Source organism: Aphelocoma coerulescens, chromosome 3 (genome assembly GCF_041296385.1).
Source record: "Aphelocoma coerulescens isolate FSJ_1873_10779 chromosome 3, UR_Acoe_1.0, whole genome shotgun sequence".
NCBI classification, from domain to species: Eukaryota; Metazoa; Chordata; class Aves; order Passeriformes; family Corvidae; genus Aphelocoma; species Aphelocoma coerulescens.
In genome coordinates, this window is record NC_091016.1 from 125,558,989 (window position 1) to 125,577,830 (window position 18,842).

Below are 18,842 nucleotides of genomic sequence, written 5' to 3' on the forward strand. Positions count from 1 at the left end.
GGCACTGGGAACCATTCCCTGTGTCCTGTCCCTCCATGCCTTGTCAAGAGTCTCTCCCTCTCTTACCTTTTGGCTCCTTCAGGTCCTGGAAGGCCACAGTTGGGTCACCCCAGAGCCTTCACTTCTTCAGGCTAGACAATCCCAATTTTCTCAGCCCTTCCCCAAGGAGAGCTGCTCCATCCCCCTGTTATGACAGGATTCAGTGTAATTTAGATTCAAAGAAACCCCCAAATGTTTAGAACAGGCATCAGAAGAGCAACGCTGACACAGAATTTAAAGAGGCACCCAAGGAGTTTCCTCCCGTTCCCACCTCCAGCACTGCGGGACCAAGAGCTGAGGGGACACAGGGAACAAACCTGGAACTGTGTTACCTCAGCCAGGAAAAGCACAGCCAGTGTACAGAGCCCGAGACGTGGGAGTGTGGGATTCAGCCAGCCCTGGGCACAGCAGTGCCCACAGCCGGGGCTTCCCTGGTGGCCACTGTTCCCTGGGCTTCACCCAGCCAGGATCTGAGAACCTTCCTTGAACTTGTTTGTGGATGTTTTATTCCTGTGAATGCCAGGGCTCTTTTCATCTCTCCTCTTTGAAAGCTTTTGACCTCAGTAACGGGAGGTCAGTTCAGTTCTGCCGTGTTTCCTCTGGCTGAACACTTCTCCAAGCTCTGGGAGAAGTGGCTGCATAGGAACTGTTCAATAAAGGGAAAACAGGATCCAGGGTGGCCCTTGGTTATCCCAGTCCTGCTGCTGTCAGTCTGCCTCATTTGTGTCCATGCAGCACAACAAATCCTGTTACTCCTGCTCTGAAATTCCATGGAATCCTTGATCTGTTGGCATTTTTTTGCTGTCGAGGTCATCTGGGTTTGGATTTTGGTTTTTGCAAACAGAAACTTTGGTTTGCGGTTCATCCAAACCCCTCCTGTGTGAGCCCCAGGTGCCTCTGGGGCCCTGTCCTGGTGTGGCTTTAAGTCTTTCCTGAAACAAAGGTTTTTGTTTTGTTCTCTTCAGCGCTGGAATCTTTGTTACTGCGCTCATCAAAAGCCCTTTGCTAAGGGCAGTGTCTGTGGAGGGTTTGGGAAGCTGCTCTCCCAGGAGATGGGCTGAACTCCGGGGTGCTGCTTTTACTCTGAAGTTCTTTGTGTGATTACTTCTTGAGCCAACTCCAGACCAGGAATCTTCCCCCGTGTTTTTCTGGAGGTCCTTTTTTCCATGGGGCAGCACAAGAGGGGATGCTCGGTGACAGCGAACGTGCAGCTGCAGAGGTCGGAGATGTCCGTTCGTAGCAGGGTGTTGGTGTTCAATCCCTCTGTCACCTGTGTCACACTGGGCAGGCACGGGGGTGTCCTGGGGAGCTGAGGGGTGTCCCAGGCCGGGCTGCATTTAGGACTCCCAATCCCGATCCTGATCCTGCTGCCGTGCGCAGGGAGCCGGGGCCGTGTCCCGCAGGCTCTGGGGTGTGGCTGACCCTGCTGCTCCGTGTCCCGCAGGCCCTGAAGCAGCAGCAGCAGAAGCAGCAGCAGCAGCAGCAGCAGCAATGCCGGGCGGGAATGGCCCCGGGAATGGGGCCGGGAATGGCGCTGCCCTCCAACCAGCACGTCCTGCTCAAGGCCAAGGCCGCCGCCGCGCCCGGGAAGTCGGGTACGTGTGGGACCCTGCTCCTGGGGACGGGGACAGGAGGGGAAACAGCTCCTTGTTCTGAAATCATCGGCTTCTGTCTCCAGGGCTGGGGTTCTGGTGGGGATGCACCAGGTAAGGAGAGACCTTGGGTGGATCCTGCATGGATCTGACTGTGCCACTGGCTCGTTAAAAGCTGCTCCCAGTGCTCAGTGACTTTCCCAGTCACCTGTACCCCACGTAGGGGCTTCCTCCCGGAGTTCCTGTTCGGGGTTCTCCTGGTGTTTCTGTTTCCATGGTGGGTTCCATGTCCTGTTCTCATCTGAAAGATCCCTGAGGGGTTTCCAGAATTTGTGCTGTTAGTGAGGTCACTGCTCTGCTCTGGCTGGTCTGCCAGGGCAGGAGCTCCTCAGCCAGCAGCAGATTTTCCATGGTATCCCAAATTCCGGTAGTTACTTCCAGCCAGTTCTGTCTGATTTCTTTCCAGAGTAACTGAGGGCTTGGTCAGGTCCTGGTTCTGAGCCACAGAACCACTGAATCCCAGACTGCTTGGGTGGGAAGGGATCTCAGAGCCCATCCAGTACCATGGGCAGGGACACCTTCCATTGTCCCAGGCTGCTCCAACCCCCATCCAGATCCCAACAAAACTGCATCTCCAGTCCCAAATCCCAGGGCTTTTTCAGCCCTCGAACTCTCCAGTAAAGCCTGGTGCTGTGGGTAATTAATTAATATCAATTGTTGGCCCCATCCCAGTCCCAGAACTCCTTCCCTTCCCAGCTGTCAGTCCTTCAGCCAAGGAGCTGTGCTGGGAGCAGGGACAGCTGCCTGTGGAGAGAAGGAATTCTGCATCTGCCTCTGGGTTATTCCCTGCCAAAGCACCAGGCACAGGAGCTGGGCCTCAGGCAGTCCCTGGCACCTGCTGAATTCCCTGGCACCTGCTGAATTCCCTGGACTGGGACAGGCTCAGTCTCCCCGACAATCCCTGGCAGAGCTCAGCATTTCACATCATTCCCTGCAGGCAGTTGGGATGTGGAACAGGGCCAGCTTGTGCCAGTCCCTCTCCAAGCCAGAGGAATCCCCAGTGTCCCCATTCCGTCCCTGGTGTGGGAGCAGCCAGAGAGGGTCCTGGAGCAGCAGTCTCAGCATTAAAAACATCGGTATTTGCATATCCTGGGAGTCACTGTGGGGATGTCCCGCTGAAATTCACAGGGCAGGGTACGGATATTCTAGGAGCCATGAGAAGCTGGGAGTGCCTGGCAGCTCCCCTGACCCTCAGCCTGTCCTGGGGCAGGGTCTGGGATTCATTCCTGTGGCTGTTCCTCCTGCCTGTTGGGAGAGACACCAGTGATGCAAAGGCCAGAAGCTCGCAGCAAGTCCTGCCCTTCCTGCTGTGTAACTCCAGCCTCAGGATCTTTCCTTAGGCTCAGCTCAGGATCTTTTCCTGCTCCCAGGCTTTTCCTTGAGTTCTTCCTCAGCTGGTTCCACGTGGGATCAGGGTGTTCAGGAGCCCCTCAGGCTGTAAATCCCTCCCTGTCAAGGCCTGGAAGGTTCCTGTGGCACGAGTGGCTCTGGTGTGTTGTTCTCCATGGAGTCCCTGTGGTGCTGTACAGGGACAGCTCCCAGCAGGGACAGTGGGAGGTGTGGAGAGGGAGCAAGAAATTAAATGGAGGGGGGGAGGGAACAACGTCCTGGTGGAAAGCAATGCTCTGATTCCACAATTTCAGGGATTTATTCAGAGCTTGTGTGAGGAAGGGAAGGGAGGGAGAGGAACCAGGATGGGAAACTGTCTCTGGAGCACTGGGAAGAGGAGGAGGAGGAATTCCCCAGGGTGGGCTGAGGAACAACAGCTGCAATAGAGGGGTGAAGTTTAGCAAGGACATGAGAGGTGTGGAGAGGTGACAGCTCTGACAGGAGCTCGTTAACCCTGGAAGTGTTAACGAGACCACGCCTGGCTCAGATACAGGTGGGAAACAAATGGGGATCAGCTGGGAAATGGACCCAAAGCACACACGGTGTGCCTGCCCATGCCTTTGTTTTGGGATGTTCTGGTGGCTCCAAGGGATGTCCTGCATTCCGTGTTGGGCTGCAGGTGCTCCAAGAGCACAGGAATGTCTGTCCTGGAACTGCTGGGGCTGCAGGGGTAGGTCTGGGTGTTGCAGAACCTTCATTCCACGCAGGAATATCCTCGTGCAGGATTCCTCCGCGTGTCCCCGCGTTCCAGTGTCTCCCTTTCCGGCAGGTTGGGAAGGGAAGCAGGTGGATGGACATTCCAGCAGCCCCCCAAACTCCACGTCCAGCTCCTCGCCCTCGGTGAAGCTCGAGAACTCCCTGCCCGGGCTGGGGAAGAAGCCGTTCCCGAGATCCGACAGGCTCCACGCACGTAAGAGATGGATTTCCCTGCTTCTCCAGAGCTTTGGCTGCTCCAGGGCCAGAACGAAAGCCTGAAACAGCAAAATGGAGTGAATTGTGATAACTCTGTTGCTGAGGGACTCTGGAAGGCACTGCCAGTCTGCTGGGAATTGGGATAAATAATTCAGAATCTTCAAACCAGCCCTTCCCAGTCCGCATCAGCCGGGGCTCTCCTGGGAGTTCCCAGCTGCTGGAGAGCACAAAAGGACCTGCATTACTTACAGTGCTGGGCTTTTTAATGTACCTACACACCCTGATAAGATAAAAAAGGAAAAGAAATTCCTTCCTGCATCTCCTCCATCCCTCAGGCCCCACTGGATTTGGCTCCCAGCCCTTTACTGGAGCCGGGGCTTTCTCGGCCTCCCCAGCCTTCCTGGTTCCTTTTGCATTTTCCAAGGGTGGGATTGACCCGGTGAACTTAGGGATATTCTTACAAAGTCCTGGAATGTCCTGAGTGGGAAGAGACCCACAAAGATCATGGAACCCAGCTTCTGGTGCTGCCCAGGCACCCCAACAACCCCACCCTGGGCATCCCTGGCAGCGCTGTCCCAATGCTCCTGGAGCTCTGGCAGCCTCGGGGCCGTGCCCATTCCCTGGGGAGCCTGGGCAGTGCCCAGCACCCTCTGGGGGAGGAACCTTTCCCTGATCTCCAGCCATTCCCTCATTCTGAGGTCTCCATCCCAGATCATGTCTCTGGGGAGAAGAGGCACTGCCACAGAGCAGCAAAGTCCAAAAGAAATCTCCAGGAACAAACTGACCTTAACTGGAGACTTAAACCAGAAAACTGCTGTGGCCAGAAGGAGTTGTAGAACCCTCCTGAGAACCCTCCTTGCCAGGCCCCAGGCAGCCAGGGTCCCAGGGAGGTGGGCTGAGTGGGTCTGGAACGTTCTGTGCCTGGATCTCCAGGCTCTGTTGGTCGCTGCGTGTGCAGAGGTAAAACCAGCGACGGCGTGGCTCCCACGGTGGCACTGCCATGTGCAGGGACCCCGAGGAGGGCGGCCAGGGGTGACCCAGGTGTGCTCCCTTGCAGGGCAGCTGAAGAGAGCCCGGTGCGCCGAGATCGACGTGGAGACGCCGGACTCGATCCTGGTGAACACCAACCTGCGGGCGCTGATCAACAAGCACACGTTCTCCGTGCTGCCCCCCGAGTGCCAGCAGCGCCTGCTGCTGCTGCTGCCCGACGTCGACAGACAGGTACGGGCAGCCCCTGGGGCTCCAGCACAGCCGGGGCATTCCAGCCTGCAGAGGGCAATGCCAGGTGGAGATCCCATTCCTGTTGTGATACCCTGGGTACCTGTGGGGGAGAGGGGCATGGGGTTAGGGGAGAGCGAATCCAGCTCCAGGGTGACCTCGTTGTGGCCTTCCAGGACCTGAAGGGAGCCTACAGGAAAGATGGAGAGAGACCTGGGACAAGGGCTGGAGGGACAGGACACAGGGAATGGCTTCCCACTGCCAGAGGGCAGGGATGGATGGGATCTTGGGAAGGAATTGTTCCCTGGGAGGGTGGGCAGGCCCTGGCACAGGGTGCCCAGAGCAGCTGGGGCTGCCCCTGGATCCCTGGAAGTGCCCAAGGCCAGGCTGGGCAGGGCTGGGAACAACCTGAGCTGGTGGGAGTTTTCCCAAATCCTCCAGAACTGCTGGGAGAAATACCCCCATCCTCCCCACCATGTTTTTAGTGTCACCCACCGAGGCATTGCTTTATTCTGTCTGGGGGGGTTGTGTGACAAAATCCGGCCTCCACAGAGCTGGGCACAAAACCTGCTCCCTCCAGCCTCCAGCCTGGCCCGAGCACAGCCGGGCTGGGGCTCTTGGGTTTCTCCCGAGTGAGCCCCAGGCAGTTTCCCGAGGGATGTGGGCAGTGCTGGGCTTGTGCTGTGCCCAGGGACACTGGCCCTGCCAGCAGTGACCCCAGGCTGTGGCCAGCAGGTGTCCCCGGGCTGTGGCCAGCAGTGACCCCAGGCTGTGGCCAGCAGTGACCCCCGGCAGTGGCCAGCAGTGACCCCGGGCTGTGGCCAGCAGTGACCCCAGGCTGTGGCCAGCAGGTGACCCCCGGCAGTGGCCAGCAGGTGACCCCAGGCTGTGGCCAGCAGGTGACCCCGGGCTGTGGCCAGCAGTGACCCCAGGCTGTGGCCAGCAGTGACCCCCGGCAGTGGCCAGCAGTGACCCCAGGCTGTGGCCAGCAGGTGACCCCCGGCAGTGGCCAGCAGGTGACCCCAGGCTGTGGCCAGCAGGTGACCCCGGGCTGTGGCCAGCAGTGACCCCGGGCTGTGGCCAGCAGGTGACCCCGGGCTGTGGCCAGCAGTGACCCCCGGCAGTGGCCAGCAGGTGACCCCGGGCTGTGGCCAGCAGTGACCCCAGGCTGTGGCCAGCAGGTGACCCCCGGCAGTGGCCAGCAGGTGACCCCAGGCTGTGGCCACCAGTGACCCCCGGCAGTGGCCAGCAGTGACCCCGGGCTGTGGCCAGCAGGTGACCCCCGGCAGTGGCCAGCAGTGACCCCCGGCAGTGGCCAGCAGGTGACCCCGGGCTGTGGCCAGCAGTGACCCCAGGCTGTGGCCAGCAGTGACCCCCGGCAGTGGCCAGCAGTGACCCCAGGCTGTGGCCAGCAGGTGACCCCCGGCAGTGGCCAGCAGGTGACCCCAGGCTGTGGCCAGCAGGTGACCCCGGGCTGTGGCCAGCAGTGACCCCAGGCTGTGGCCAGCAGTGACCCCGGGCTCTGTCTCTCGCAGGTGGGGGCCGATGGGCTGATGAAGCTCAGCAGCTCCGCGCTCAACAATGAGTTCTTCACCTCGGCTGCCCAGGGCTGGAAGGAGAGGCTGTCGGAAGGTAAAGCCGCCCCACGCATCCCCGCAGCTGGGGAGTGGCTGGGGAATGCCTAGAGGATGTTCCTGGAGAAGCTGGAGCTCTGCAGGGACTCGCTGCAGGCTGTGCAGGCAGGGGAGCCAGGCAAGCCCAGCACTGGGGGGCTCAAGGCCAGAGGGGGCTGCAGGAGGAGTTCTGTGTTGGACTGACAAAGCAAATCTCTGGAAATGAGACAAGCAGGAGAAACATGTTTAAAATCTTCTCAACTGACAGAGCTGGGGCACCTAAACACAGACACTGCTGAGGGGGCAGAGAAGGGAAATTCTGTCCCAGAGCAGAGCACAGTGTCACCAGCACAGGGTGCTCAGTCCTTTGAGCCAAACTTTGGATGTTCAGATGGGATACTGGGGAAAAATTTTTCCCTGTGAGGGTGGTGAGGCCCTTACGAGGCTGCTCAGGCCATTCCCTCTCCTCCTGTCCCTGTTCCCTGGCAGCAGAGCCCGACCCCCCCGGCTGTCCCCTCCTGTCAGGGACTTGTGCAGAGCCACAAGGTCTCCCCTGAGCCTCCTTTGCTCCAGCCTGAGCCCCTTTCCCAGCTCCCTCAGCCGCTCCTGGGGCTCCAGCCCCTTCCCAGCTCCGTTCCCTTGACTGCCCCATTGCCGTGGAGCAGCCCCTGGGGCTCAGGCTGGGGCCAAGGGCAGGTGCAGCATCCCGGGCTCCTGGGACACACCCAGCTGGGCCTGTGCCCCATTATCCACCCCTTTCCTGTCTCAGAATTCCCCCTTCTGTTCCACAGGAGAGTTTACCCCGGAAATGCAGCTCCGAATCCGGCAAGAAATCGAGAAGGAAAAGAAGGTGGAGCTGTGGAAGGAGCACTTCTTCGAGAGCTACTACGGGCAGAGGTGAGAGCTCGGCTGTGTCCTGTGCCCTGCCTGGCCAGGGGCTCCTGCTGGGGTTGGTCCATCCATGAACGTTGGGTCTCGTCAGTCCTGGAACCTGGGGGAGGTCTCTGGCTCCAGCTGGTTCCAGGAAACCAGGAGATGCCGGCGGGATCCAGGTCAGGTGTGAGGTGTTTGCTGCCAGGATACCTCACACTTCGACCAGTGCAGGGTGTCCTGGCACTTCACACCTCTTCCCCTCCTTGCTTGGAGCCACCCCCACGGTTCTGCTGGAGCTGGGGCTCCGGAGGCCCTCGGAGCTGTGGTGGTCGAGCGTGCCCCACCTCAGGGTCAGGCCCTGCATTCCCACATCTCCCATCCCACACACCTGGTTAAAGCCCCAAATCTGCAAAGCTTTTATTCTTTGCCTCTTCTTGCTTCAGGATTTTCCATCCTTTGAGGCTACAGGGAGGATTTGGGGTTTCTGAGGGAGTTACTGAGACCTGGAAAGGAGCACACACATGTAAATAACTGATCAGGAACTTCTGATCCTGCTTTGTGCCAGGTTGTCGTTTGTCCTCACCCTGCCAACCGCTTTGCCTCCCATCCATCCAGAGCATTTGGGTTATTCCTGGCATTCCATGGTGTGGCTGGGATGCTGTGGGCGAGCCAGGGGCTGGGGAGTGTCCATACAGGCTGTAGGAACAACAGCCAGGCCGGGAGTGCAGCTCACAAAGAGCTTTATCAGCCACCTGACCCAGGTCTCTGCTTGTGGGAAGGTGACAACAGCCCCAGTGGCGAGCATTAGGGGGACAGGGGACAGCAGGACAGCTGGAGGGGACGTGTGCAAGAGCAGGACCTCAGTTCCCTCCAGCTCCTAAGAACTTGTCTGGTGGGAACCAATCCATGGATTCACCAGACTTTCATGGGGTCCTGTTTGGGGAAGAACCCCCCAGTCTGACAAATCATTAGCAGGGTGGATGAAGTGAATCCAAAGGGACTTAAGTTTTCCCAGACACCACTCTGGGAATTAGATTTCATGTTCCCCTGGAGGAGATGATGGGACCCCTCTCAGAGTCCCTTCCTGCCAATGTCACCGTGTGAGCTGGGGTTGTCCCGTGCTGCAGAGGAGGCTGTGGGGGCTCAGACAGGGAACATTTGCTGTTGGCCAAACTCACTGGATTTGCAGCCTGGAAAATTGGTGTCTGGAACAGGCCTGGAGCTACCCCATGTTCCATGCATTGCATTTAGCTGGGTTTAATCTTCGCTGCTGATTTCTGTTTCCTGTGGAAGGATTATCAGTAGGGAAGGTTCTCCATGGTTGTGGCACAGAATTGGATGTGTGAGACATTTATTTAGGGAGTTTATTCAGGGAACCTTGCCGCCATTTCCCTAAGGACAGGATGGTTTTGCAGGGATGTTTTACCAAGCAAAGCCTGTGTTTTCCTTGGCAGTTCTGGGCTGAGCCCCGAGGAGTCGGAGCAGCTGACGGCACAGCCCGAGGCAGAGCCCGCCCGGCCCCGCAGCCCCCCGGCCCCACGCCGGGAGCAGGGCACGTCCCCGTCGGAGCCCAGAGCACAACCAGCGCAGGGGGCAGCGGCCAGGAGAGGAGCGGGACAGGAGGGCGCAGAGGACGCGCAGCCCAAGGCAGCCAAGCCCGCCGAGGCCTCCCCGGACCGACGGGCGGCGAGAGCCGGCGACCGCTCCGGCCCCGTCAGAGAGAGAGTCCATGGAGAGGCCCTGCCCCAGGAACCCCAAAGTGCTGCCAGCCAGAAGCCAGAGGAGCAGAGGAATCCCGGGCTGGGGAAGGAGGGGCCAGGGAAGGAGACTCCGGGTGCCCCCAGCAAACCAAAGAGCCCCGAGGCAGCCGAAGGAGCGGCGAAGGTGCAAAGCCCTGCGGTGGCTCTGGACAGGCAGGACAAGAAGCCCCTTGGGAGCCAGGCCATGGAGGTCAGTGTGGAGGCCCACAAGAGGAAGTCGGAGAGCAGGGAGGAGGCTCCAGCCAGCCCCGAGAAGAAGCCGCGTGTGGCAGAGCCCTGCCAGCACCACCAGGCCTTTCGGAACCAGCCCTTTCCCGGCGCGGGGCCGGCCGTGCCGCGGGTGCCCCCGCTCAAGGTGAGCAGAGCAGGGACAGAGCCCGGCCCGGCCTCACACAGGGCTCAGCCAGGGGCTCCCACCAGGTCACCAAACCCCAAAGAGCTCTGGGTTGGAAGGGACCTTAGAGCCCATCTCATCCCACCCATGTCACGGGCAGGGGCACCTCCCACTGTCCCAGGCTGCAGACAGGGAGCTGCAAAGGCTCTGCAAGGCCGTGAGGTGCAGCCAGGAGAGCAGGCAGCTGGCATGGGGGGGAGACCCAGGGCCAGAGGAGTGAGTGCCATCCTCATCCAGAGGAGTGGGTGCCATCCCCTGCTGCTAGCCCAGACTCCGTGGGTAAAGCCAGCCCCTCTGGCAGCACTGCAGTCTGGTTTGTGGTGCAGCAGTGCCAGGGCAGGAGCAGGGACGGAGCATTTTGGGGAACACCTCGGGACCAGAGGCCCTTTGGCTGCTGAGCCTTTGCAAGAAGCCACCTGGGAAGGAGAAAGGGAATGGGCCCCTGCTCGGGCGGGCAGGGGGAGGCAGCAGGACAGAAATGCTCCGGGGCAGGCCCGGGGTTTGAGAGCCAGGCTGTAGGACCAGGCAGCTGCTGCTGAACCGGCTGGTCTGGGGCCTTAGGCAGAAGCTGAATTCCTGTATTCCTGTATGTCCTTGGAATTCCGCTCCCCTGTTAATATCCTTTTGTACCAAAAGGTTGCAAAGTCAAAACTTTAAAAGCAGCTCATCATTGTCACCATGTTAATAAGAACAGCACAAAGGCAGGAAAGCATCAATGAAATTGTCAGTGACACAGAACTGGGGAAACTGGCCATAAAAGGTGAGGAATGTCGTGCAGGAAGGAGGGTTGGCCTGCCAGGGCAAGAAAGGTGGGATTTAGTTTATCAACAGAGTGGGCTGTAGGTGATGGTGAATATCTTCCCTTGAAAAGCAGGGGAAAATGGGGACAGACATGTCTCCAAGATGTGTCATTCCCCAAAAATGAAGGGGTGAAGTGGTTGATCAGAGCTCAGTGGATCCAGCAAGGTTTTTATGGATACAGAAAATAAATGTAACCTCAAATAAACTCCCTGAGATTTCTGCAGGGGGAATAGGGGAGCACCAGGCTCAGTGCAGGGCTGAGCACATGGGAAGAGCAGACACAGGGAAGGTCAGCTGGAACATTGGGGGAAAGGTTTCAGAAGGAAAGAGTAAATGATTGGCATTTTTTCTCCAGCTCAAGGGTTATTATGGCTTTGTACAAAGGCACTGAGGAGACAAATGATGGGTGAGCCAGGGGGAAGAGCAGGGCTGAGTCAAGCAGGATGGTGACACCTTTCAAAGAACAGAAATCACATCTGAATAATGGGAAAAAGAGGAACAGGGGCTGACAGGGCTGGGGGCTGGATCAGCCCTTCAGGGAGGGAGCCTGGGGGCTCTGGGGTGATGCTGTGTGACGGTTCTCCCTGCCAGGGACGAGCTCCACTCAGAGCCACGGGGTTTGTACCGCCCTAAAACTGCCTGTGACAGTCGGGCACGTCTCTTGTCTCAAGGGAGGGACAGGAGGGCTTTCTCCAAAGGGATTTCTCCACAGCCACAAACAGTTCTCTAAGATGAAACTGCAAATACTTAAAACTGTGGCTCGAGCATTCCCCATGTCTCAGCTGTGCTTTTCTCCTGCTCTGTTCCAGATTCCCGTGTCCAGAATCTCCCCGATGCCATTTCCTGCGGGCCAGGTCTCTCCCAGGGCACGTTTCCCCTTCTCCCTCAGCAGTCCGGGCAGGACAGGGGCCAGGACCTTGGCCGACATCAAGGCGAGAGCCCAGCAGGCCAAGGCTCAGAGGGCAGCAGCCGCCGCCGCCGCCGCCTCGGCCGGGGGGGCTGTGCCGGGGCCCGGCCCGGGCGGGGGGAGACCCCCGGGCAGGGGGGGAGACGGGAGAGACCCCGGCGGAGCCACCCAAACTGCAACTGGAGCAAACGCACTGGAACTGGCAGGAACTGGAAGCGGGGGAGGTTCGAGAAGGTTTCTTCCCCACGGCCCAGGGCCCCGTTCCCAGGTGGAGAGCCAGGCGGAGCCGGGAGCTCCTCGCCATCCTCCTGGAGCACAACTACAGCCAGGGGCCCCCGTGGCGCCCCGAGCCCCCGGCCCCGCGGCAGCCCCGGCGATAGGGAACGGCGCGGGGGCCACGCCGGGGTCCCCACACGCCGGCACTGGGGACTGGGCAGGGACAGCCCCTCCTGCCCTGGCCCGGGGGCCTCCGGCAGCCGGGAATGGACCCAGCGGCGCCAGCGGAACCCCGGGAGCACCCACGGCCTCAGGAGGGACCGGCTCTGACCTTGCCAAAAGCAAAGCTCCTTCCCCTCTGGTGTCCTCCCTGCCACCCGCGGGCCCCGGAGCCCAGGCTGGAGCTGTGGGCGCACCCACCAGCACCTCCTCAGCAGCGCCCAGCCTTAAATCTCCTCCTGGTGGGACCCTGCCCAGAGTGAGCTCCAGCATTCCTGCCAACAACCCTTTGGTCACCCAGCTGCTCCAAGGCAAGAGCGTCCCTCTGGAGCAGATCCTGCCCAAGCCTCTCACCAAAGCAGACATGAAAACTGTCCCCGTGACTCCTCAGGAAGAGAAGGGGGCAGCAGCTCCCGGTGCAGCGGGGAACGGTGCCGAGGCGGGGGACAGACCATCGAGTTTGCCCCCACAGCAGCTCGGGAAGATCTTCTGCAAGAACAGGCCTCTGCCTCACATTCCAAGGACCTTCCCGCTGCCCTCGGGAAAGGCCCCCAGTCCTGAGCAGCACCAGTGCCATGAGGCGCTGAGCAAATCGACCCAGGAGCAGATCCTGCAGACTCTCATCAAGAAGGTGCAGAGGCAGAACCTGCTGCCCGTCCTTCAGCCCTCGCAGCTGAACCTCCCGCACTCAGGTTTCCCGGTGGAAAACAGCTCCACCAGCCAGAGATTCATGCTGGGCTTCACGGGCAGGAGGACGTCCAAGCCCGCCATGTCTGGGCACTACCTGCTCAACATTTCCACCTACGGCCGCGGCTCAGAGAGTTTGAGGAGAGGCTTCTTCCTGAACCCCGAGCCCCGCCTGGGGCTGAGCAGCCCCGCCGACGGTGCCAGGGCAGAGTTTGGGGAGTGCGAGGAGATGGGTGGCCAGGGCAGCAGCAGCGAGGAGGACGCGGATGATGAGAGCTCCGGGGATGAACGGGAGCACATCAGCATCAAAGAGGAGCCATGGGCAGCACAGGGGTCTGGGCAGGGGGAGAAGGAGCAGGGCTCACACAGCACCAGCCCTGCGGACCCCGGCTCCCTGGGGACCAAGGCTGGCAAGGCCGAGGCAGCTCCGGCACCGCCGGCAGCCGGCCCCAAGGAGAACGCACCGGCGCTGGACGGCCCCGCGCTGGCCCGGGACCTGCTGCAGGCGGCGCAGGAGCAGATGGCCCACGCCATGAGGGGCAAGGGGCACAGCAGCGCAGAGCTCTTTGGGCGCCCCGCCCCGTCCCCGGACTCGGCGCAGCCGCAGCCTCCGCTGCTCCCTGCCCCGCACCCCCCGAAGCTGCCTGGGAGTGCCGGGGCGCAGCTCCTGGGGCCCAGCTACAGCGGCACAATAAACGTCTCCACCTCGCCCGACATAGGCCAGGGCTCACTCGTGACCGGGCTGTCCGAGTGCAACCAGCTGGCCAGCTCCATGGGCAACGTCATGTCCTTCTCCGTGACCGTCACCACCATTCCCACCGGCCAGGGTGTGAACTCTGGCGGCCACGGGCAGAGCCTCCCGGTGCAGCCGTTCGCCGAGGACGGCGGCATGGAGGATCCCCCTTCCAAATGTTACTGCAGGTTGAAAGCCATGATCATGTGCAAGGGCTGCGGTGCCTTCTGCCATGACGACTGCATCGGCCCCTCCAAGCTCTGTGTCTCCTGCCTCGTCGTGCGGTAACAGGGGCGGCACGTGGGGAACAGGACGGCTTCCTCCGGGGGCTGCTTTCGGAAGTATCTTGGGAAGAAACAGGAATTTTACTGCCTTGCACAAGAGACACGTTACTGAATCAGGAATACAGAGTAGAGTCCTTCTTTCATTAACGAAAGAGCACCTTCTTGTACAGGGAGTCGAAATCGCGCTCGACTACGTGAATTGTGACAAGAGTTTGCACTTAAGGAATTATGTAAATATGCCACATTATTTTGTTTAAAGATATTTTTTCAATCTTTTAGGAGATAGTGTTTGACTTGTACTGCAGTTCCAGTAACCCCAGCCTACTCTGAGCATGTTTGCTGAGCTCTGCTCTCCCTGGGGGATCCAGCCCATAGCCCATTGTTGGTCTTCTCTTGGCAAAGGGAATGGGATAATCAGAGTCCGGCCATGTGTGGTGATGGAGCACCGAGGCAGGAGCCCTGAGCAGGCTCCCTTGGCTGCTCCCAGTTCAAATCCCCGGGAACGGGGAGGCACCACCGATGGGGTGCCAGCCTTTCCATCCATTGCCTTTCCCCTGTGACCTGGCTGTTCCCAGAAGGCTCCTGGGCTGTGCAATACGGGCTGGTGTTCCTGGTTTGCAAACCCCTCCTCTCCCAGTAACCGAGCTGAAGGGAGGTGGGGTCTGGCTGTGCTGCTGGTGGAACTGCAAGAAGGATCTGTACTGACCATGGGGTCGGGGGTCACCGGAACAGCTCAGTCTGGGGCTGTGGGTGTCACACAGCTGTGCTTGGCCTGGCAGGACTGGGCAGGAATCTGCTCTCCTGGGCATTCCCTGGGAGCTGCCATCCCACGGCCCAGAGCCAGCTGTTCTTGGGACACAGGGGCAGGTGAAGGGCATGAAGTATCACCCTTGGTCCTGCCATGCTCTGGGAAGTGCTTTGTGCTTGTCCAAACACCCCCATGGTCAGACATCTCCAGTCTCTATCCAAGATTTTGTATTTCCTGGGTGTAGGGAAAGGCAAATGAGTGTCAGCCTGGGCCTTGCTGGGCGGCTCTTTGTGTTTGGAATACCAAATTGGGCTGAGCTCTGCTCAGCTGGGGCTCAGCTGAGGGGGGGGTGCTGGGGCAGCCCCTCAGACCTGACCAGGGACATGGCTGGTGACACCTGTGCTCCCTGTCAGTTCCTGGATTCCTTCACTTGGACTGATGGAAATCAAAGCACAGCGGCCCCCTGTTCCCGGGAGCTGAAGATGCTGATGGAGCACGAGTCACTCGAGGGCTGTTCCTCTGCCGGGGCGGGCGGGGGCCTTTCTGCACCCTGGTCAGGGAACAGAGCTATGTATGTTTGTGATGGAGAAGCACTGAATTCACTTTTAATCCAAAGGCCTTTTTAAGCTGAAGCAATATTCCCACAGGAGTGGGGCAGCTGAGTGTGCACGGGGTCCTCAGCCTTCCCTTCCCCTCTCCTTGGTACTACTGCTCCCTACCCCTTCTCCCCAGAAACCCGGCACTGGTGGTGAGGAGCAGAAGTAATTCCCTGGGTGATTTTCCAAGGAACAAGTGGTGCCCAAGGCTGCCAGAGCTCCAGGAGCCTTTGGACAACGCTCTCAGGCAGATTGCTGGGGTGTCTGTGCAGGGTCAGGAGTTGGGCTGGATGGTCCCTGTGGATCCCTTGCAGCACAGGATATTCCATGACTGTCATTTAGTTGGTGATGATAAGGAAAAGGGAGTTGCAGACTTGATCCCGTGGTAGCAGGAGCGTTTCCTTCCCTGCCCAGGGAGCACAGCCGCCTCCAGAGCAGCAGGAGCTGCAGCATCGCCTGCTCTGGGTTCCGTCATCTTAAATTTATTGCAGAGCAGTGACCCCCACTGTCGTGATTCCACATCACTGCTCGAGCATCCTGTGGTGAGGAGGATTTAGGGATTAGAAATGAACTCAAATTTTTAAATCTAAAACTGAAATCTCAATAAATTGCACAGGATTGTCCCCACGAGCATCTCACACCCGTGGTGGTGGTGGTGGTAGCCCAAGAACTCCCAGCCTGTGCGTGTTCCTGCCACTTCCCGCTTCCAGCTCTTGTTCGGGAAGAGGAATTCCTGCGTTTTTGTAAACCTGCGGACGCAGTGTGGGCTGGTTTAGAGCTGAGAGCAGGATCTGTCCATTCCTCCCTCAGGCCTCACCCAGACAGGAAGGAAGTTCCTTCCTGTGATCGTGGACAGACACTTCCATTCCTGGCTGGGACAGCCTGGGAGAGTCCGGTGCGCGGTTTGGTCCTGGTTATGCAACTCACTGAGTCGTTCTCAGGGGAGAGGGAGGGGTTTCGCTGCACGCTTGGGTCACTTCTGGTCTTGCCTTGGCTCCTCTCAGGGTGTTTTTCCAGGCTGCCGGAGAGGGGGAAGCAGAGGATGAGGAGGGACCTGTGGCCCTGAGCACTCACAGGCGTTCCAGCTGCTGCAGCTGCTGCTGGAAAGCTCTTCCAGAGCTCCCCTGGCGTTTCCCCAACCGTCACCGCCCCGGCTGTGGCTCCAGCTGGTTCCTCCCGTTGGATTTCCTGCTGTCCTCTGCTGAGTGTGGATTGGGGTTGTTGTGCCCATTCCCTGAGCCATGCCATGGGAATGTGCCCATCTAGCCTGGCCATGCCAGGAGGGGGTGACCTGGGGTGGGACAGTCGGTGATCCTGGACGTGGAGGTGGCCCCAGGCTGGCGTTGGCCGGGGTAGGATCGTGTTGGTGACTTGGGAGTTCACACCTGTCAGTGCCTTAGTTCCATTTCATGGATCAACACTTGGGCTACTTTTCTTCCGTTTCTTTTTAAGGAAATCGATTCTCTCGGTGCCCGTCTGAGGTTTGAGCACGCTCCTGGTGCAGCCTGGTGTAGCATCTCCGTGGGTGAGCAGAGGGCACCGAGTGTGAGGGAATTGTTTGGGATAACGGGCTCGGTGTAATAATCCCTGAGGTACTCCCTGGAATAGGGACAGAGCCCTGGAAGTTTCACATGTGCTGCAGCTGGGTGTGGGATGATGGGTTTCAGAAGGGGGAATGCTGCAGCCTGTGCAGTTCCTGGGGTGGGATCAGCCTGTCCCACTGCTGGGGCTCTTTCCCATCATCCGCCCTTCCCACAGACAGTAAATCCACCTCCACACGGGATTTATAATAAAGGGATGTCGTGACAGGGTTTAAGCCATTAGACTTTGGTCCCCCAGGAGGAATGAATTTAACAGCACTGCAGGGAATGGTGGCATCAAAAATCCAGGACTTCCAAAGCCTGATGTCAGAGTGTTTGTGGCAGGGAAAGGAACCTGAGTGAGGGAAGAGGTTTCAGTTTCCTTTTTCAGGACGCAGAACTGGAATTGGAGCCTGACCAACGCTTTGCTTCCCAGCCCCAAACCCCATGGACATCGGAGGCGCCAGCGCGGCTCTGGGGGCTCAGGTTTTGAGCCAGGGGGGCAGCAAGGGAAGGAATTTTACCGTCCCTCCTGGAATTCACAGGAAAGAGGAGGTTCCAAGCAGTTGCACTGGTTGGGGAGTTGGATTTTTTTTTGGTTGCACAAAACAGCTGCTGGAGCAGTTCCTGGTCAGGTCGTTACTGGGAGGGACGCTCAGGAGGGATCCTCAGGAGGGAGGCAGCAAGGACAGCCCCGGGGCGGGAGGGTGGAGCGGGTTTGGGGCTTCTCTCCTCCGGGGAGGCTCAGGCCGATGGTTCATGTGACCCACGGGAAGGTCGGGAGAACAGGGCCGGGCTGGGGTTTCCCGCTGCAGGATCCCACAGCGGGAATGTGGGAGGGCCCCGAGTGATCACTGTGATTAGCACAGATCAGTCGCGGGCGGGCAGAGCGCTCCGGGTGCCGCCGGGGGGACACGGGGCCGGCGGCTCGGGCGGGTGCCGGGAGGGAGCGGCCCCGAGCGCTCCTCGGTCCCTGGGCTGTTTTTAATGCTTACGTTTGCTATTCGTGCAGAGCGAGTCTAAGAGCTTACAGTAATATATTTTAAGTAATATATATTTTAGTATCTGTAAAGAGCGGGCAAAGGAGGGGTTCTGAGGTGGTGACAGGGTACCGGAGGGCAGTTCCTCGGCCAGGCCAGCGGGGGTTACTGCAGCACAACTGAGAAGATTCATTTCCTGCCGTTAATGCAATAAAAACGGGAATTCTCACAAAGAAGCAATCCAATACTGTTTCCCAGAGGCTTTTCCTGTGTGGACAACAGGCCTGTAAACACAGTTCCAAAAATTCTAAACCTTTGTCTTTTGCCTTTTTAAAAGGGACTTCGATTGGGCTTGAGGGTCTGTACAGCAAAATCGAGGTGACACCATTTGAAAATGTATTTTTACACAAATAATATAGAAAAAAATCATATTTTACATAAGAATTTTAAGTATTTGAAATATGTGTATATATATACTGTATGTACTTCGTATATGTTTTATTTTACATTTTCAATGTATTAAAAAGTATTTGAGCTGGTTGGATCTGAGATGTAATAGTGTTTAAAAACACAAAACCAAGGGAAAGGAGCCTGGGGGGAGAGCGGGTGGGAGCTCTGCAGGGAAGCACAAGCCCAGAGCAAAGGGCTTGGGGAAGGTTTTAGCAGTTTGAGAGCCTTCAGACACTTCCCAGTCCTGTGTCCTGTCTGTGTTGCCATAAATGGTTCTGTTTTCCTTGTGACCACCTGCAGTGATCCACGTGGGAAGACCAGGAGCTGGGATGGATCCTCCCCACGAGGACGACCCTGCACAGCCAAAGCTGCTGCAGCCCTGCTCAGCCAAACCCAGCCCAGAGCAACTGGGTTTGCTCCAGCCCTGGAATGGGAGTAAGTGGGTGGGGTCTCCACAGAATCATTCAGGTTGGAAAAGACCTCCAAGCTCATGGAATCCAACCTTTGACTGATGCCAGCCTGTGGGAGCCTCTCATGGTGCTTATGGGGGATTCAGACACCAAACCTCCACCAGTGATTTCAGGGGAATTCCAGCAAAGCTGGGGATTTCTTCACTCTGCAGGGCTTTTGGTGAAAATCTCCCTGCAGAGGTCAATCCATCTTGGCAGCTGTCAGAATTGAATTCCCGTTGGGAGTGGGGTCCCACCAGGGCACTGAGAGCAGGCTGGGGGGTCTGACCAGACACAGCTCCATGTGCTGCAAATCCCAGCTCCTCCTGGAGCTCTTCCTTG

At 58.7% G+C, this 18,842-nt stretch overlaps 1 protein-coding gene across 1 annotated transcript in view; it reads left to right on the forward strand.

Moving 5' to 3' along the window:
* The window catches only part of ASXL2 (ASXL transcriptional regulator 2), a 65,590-nt gene extending 47,445 nt beyond the window's left edge, over positions 1-18,145 (forward strand). The window contains exons 6-12 of the mRNA XM_069011924.1: positions 1,484-1,634; positions 3,850-3,990; positions 5,050-5,213; positions 6,746-6,842; positions 7,615-7,720; positions 9,151-9,811; positions 11,461-18,145. Of these exons, the coding sequence (XP_068868025.1) occupies positions 1,484-1,634; positions 3,850-3,990; positions 5,050-5,213; positions 6,746-6,842; positions 7,615-7,720; positions 9,151-9,811; positions 11,461-13,701 (3,561 nt within the window). The 3' untranslated portion in view covers positions 13,702-18,145. The remainder of the gene's footprint in view (positions 1-1,483; positions 1,635-3,849; positions 3,991-5,049; positions 5,214-6,745; positions 6,843-7,614; positions 7,721-9,150; positions 9,812-11,460) is intronic.
* The last annotated feature ends 697 nt before the right edge of the window (positions 18,146-18,842 follow it).